We start from the raw sequence: 2,660 nt of genomic DNA on the forward strand, positions 1-2,660 counted from the left end.
TACACAATCATACACACCACATAGTGGGAAGAAATTGATCTAACTACCTATGGGCCTGGATTTTCCATACCTGTTCATAACATACTTGCTCAGTACACCTGCTGTATGTGAAGACTCTGCCTAGCAGAAAACCATGAATATCCACAGACCTCTGGGGCCCACCCCATCCACATTTGTCTGTCGGGGCTGAGAGCCTTGCGGGTGGATCTAGTATTGGGCAGCGAGGCACTTTTTGAATTTTGGTTTATTTTTAGTTGTTTTGATTTAATAGCCAGGGACACGCTCATAGCTTAGAAACTATACACCATACACCAACCACTATGTATCTTAGTGGCCCCCCAGGGCTCGCGATAGTTCTGATTTGGTTAACAGCTTTGCTGCAGCTGGTGACCTCTCTCCCAGACGTCGATGTCTCTACCCGTTTCCGCGTGGAGGAGGGCGAGAAGGGACAAGATGGCTACTACGGCGGCAGCTGCAAGGATGTGGACATGGACCTGAACGCCATCTACCAGGAGGCTATTGATATGGCTCAGGTGGCTAAGGATGCCATGGACAACTACTCCAAGGATGACCAAGTTCGGAAAATGCTCAAGAACTTCTTTGGCATCACCGAGGACAAAAGCACTCATAAAGTCAAAGATGGTCAGGACCGGTTCGATTTTGTCAAGAGTATGTTTTGCTTTTCTTTACCAGCAATCTACTTGGTCTTATAAGGGGAAAACAAGGCTGATCAAAGAATCTTATAACTTGTAAGGTGTGTTCGAGATTATCGTTAGCGACTCCAAGAAGAAACACGATGACACAACGCCATCGCTATTCTGTGATAGTGACTGGCGGTTCTCCACATCCTGGCTATACGACACCGACACAGGAAAGAAAACCGACAAAACACTGAGAGAAGACGGAAGTAGGTGCTAGTTTCTTCTTCACCCCTGGGTTTTGTTGCTAACATCTAATAGAACCCCATGTCTTGTACTGGGCACCCTTCTTCAAGACCTATACAGGAACTAAAGAAGGCTGCAAAGATAAGAAATTGGCCTTTGCGTTCCAAGGTGACGCCTCTTCTATTACAATTTGTCCTTACAGCCGGAATATGCCCAAGCGAAAAGACTCCCTCTCGGCATGGCATACAGGCGAGACTACGATCACCAAGAGGGCTTCGTTGTTGGGGGCTCTGTCCACGCCGGGTACATTCCTACACGAATTAACGCATCTTTTAACACATGGTTAGTCCCCAAATTCTCTCTCTCTCTTCCCCCTCCCTGGCTCTCGCTATTGGGGATACTTGACTAGAAACCAAACCGACTAACCAATCAATTCTTACATTTATCAAGGCGACGACCACGTCATCGACGAACAAGTCACCTGGTGGTCGAACTACGACTGGGACAACGCGCCAATTGACGAATCCTCGGACGATGACATGAGTGACAGCGAAGACGACGATGATGACTCGGAGAAAGACCAATGCGACAAACAAAAATTCGTGGCATACACCCCGCGGTTCTGTGGTCTGCTAGCCAGGAAATACCCGTACATGGCCATCAAGAACGCCGATAGTTACCGCTGGTTCGCGACGGCCATGTACATCCGCCAATGCGACTGGTCGACGATGTACTGCAAGCTGAAGGGCGATTAAGGCTGGGATATTCCGCGAAGATGTTACTAGGTACGGGTTGGTAGATACACAAGAGAACCGGGACATGGGCATGTCCTTGATTAATTGAACCTTTGTGATCTGGGGTCTGTCGCATTATTTGTTGAAGATTAGTGCGTTAATTCCAGACTCCGGGTATTGCATTTTTGTCACGAGGCACGAGGTGATTCACTGGGACGTTTAAAGAATCTAGATACCACGGGGAGAGAGGAGGTATCATGTGAACTATTAATATAATATCATTCGCATGGGAGCAATGACTTGTGATGTGGAAACTCGGAATGTAGACTGTTTCTCTGCTCGCACGTAACAAGCGACAAATTATGGACTCCCAAGCTTCATAACCGGATTTAACAACAATTATCAAAGTTAGATGATGGCAGCCCTAAATACAACTGAAACCGGGGGGATTTCCAGAATTTCCAATGATCGTTATAGGGCTTGAAGAGATCAAAACATTAAACTCCAATTGGCCCCAAACTAATATCATGAGGCTCAACCCTAGTAGATGCTATTTGAAATAAGCCTACCAGAATGCGTTTGTTTCTTTAAATCATAAAGGTGCCACATCATTTATTTCGAGAATCTGGTCCCTACGGATCCTCGACCCTAAAAGCTTTAAGAGTGGGACACAGAAACTATCAATCCAATCAGCTCGTATATTGATAGAAATGGATATCTTTGGCCTTATTTAATTTATAATCAAACAAATGCATATTCAACAGTACGCCTAAATTGAGGGATATGTCTTGCAGGGATCGTGATCATTAGTATAGATGTGTCTCACATAGTTTTAAAGATTTGTAGGGGTTATTTAGTTCAATATGTGTGGCTCTACTAATAACTAGCTATGGCGCCATATTAAGGACTGTAGCCTGAATCTGAATCCTATGGCTTGAGGTTTATCCTGAGTCATTAGATGAATTCATCAGTAGTATATAGTATCAAAGCCTATGGTCTTCCCGGTGGTGAATCGGACTGTGTTACCCCTAAATGAACGGAT

At 45.2% G+C, this 2,660-nt stretch overlaps 1 protein-coding gene across 1 annotated transcript; it reads left to right on the forward strand.

Moving 5' to 3' along the window:
- Window positions 1-320: 320 nt before the first annotated feature.
- On the forward strand, window positions 321-1,639 carry NUU61_001894 (uncharacterized protein; the record flags this gene model as incomplete). The annotated part of the gene is made up of 4 exons (XM_056652476.1): window positions 321-669; window positions 755-907; window positions 960-1,226; window positions 1,335-1,639. 4 exons carry the CDS (start codon window positions 321-323, stop codon window positions 1,637-1,639), a joined length of 1,074 nt encoding a protein of 357 aa, XP_056513543.1.
- Window positions 1,640-2,660: the final 1,021 nt, after the last annotated feature.

This window comes from Penicillium alfredii, assembly GCF_028826965.1.
Source record: "Penicillium alfredii strain IBT 34128 chromosome Unknown utg000004l_segment0_segment0, whole genome shotgun sequence".
Classification (NCBI taxonomy): domain Eukaryota; kingdom Fungi; phylum Ascomycota; class Eurotiomycetes; order Eurotiales; family Aspergillaceae; genus Penicillium; species Penicillium alfredii.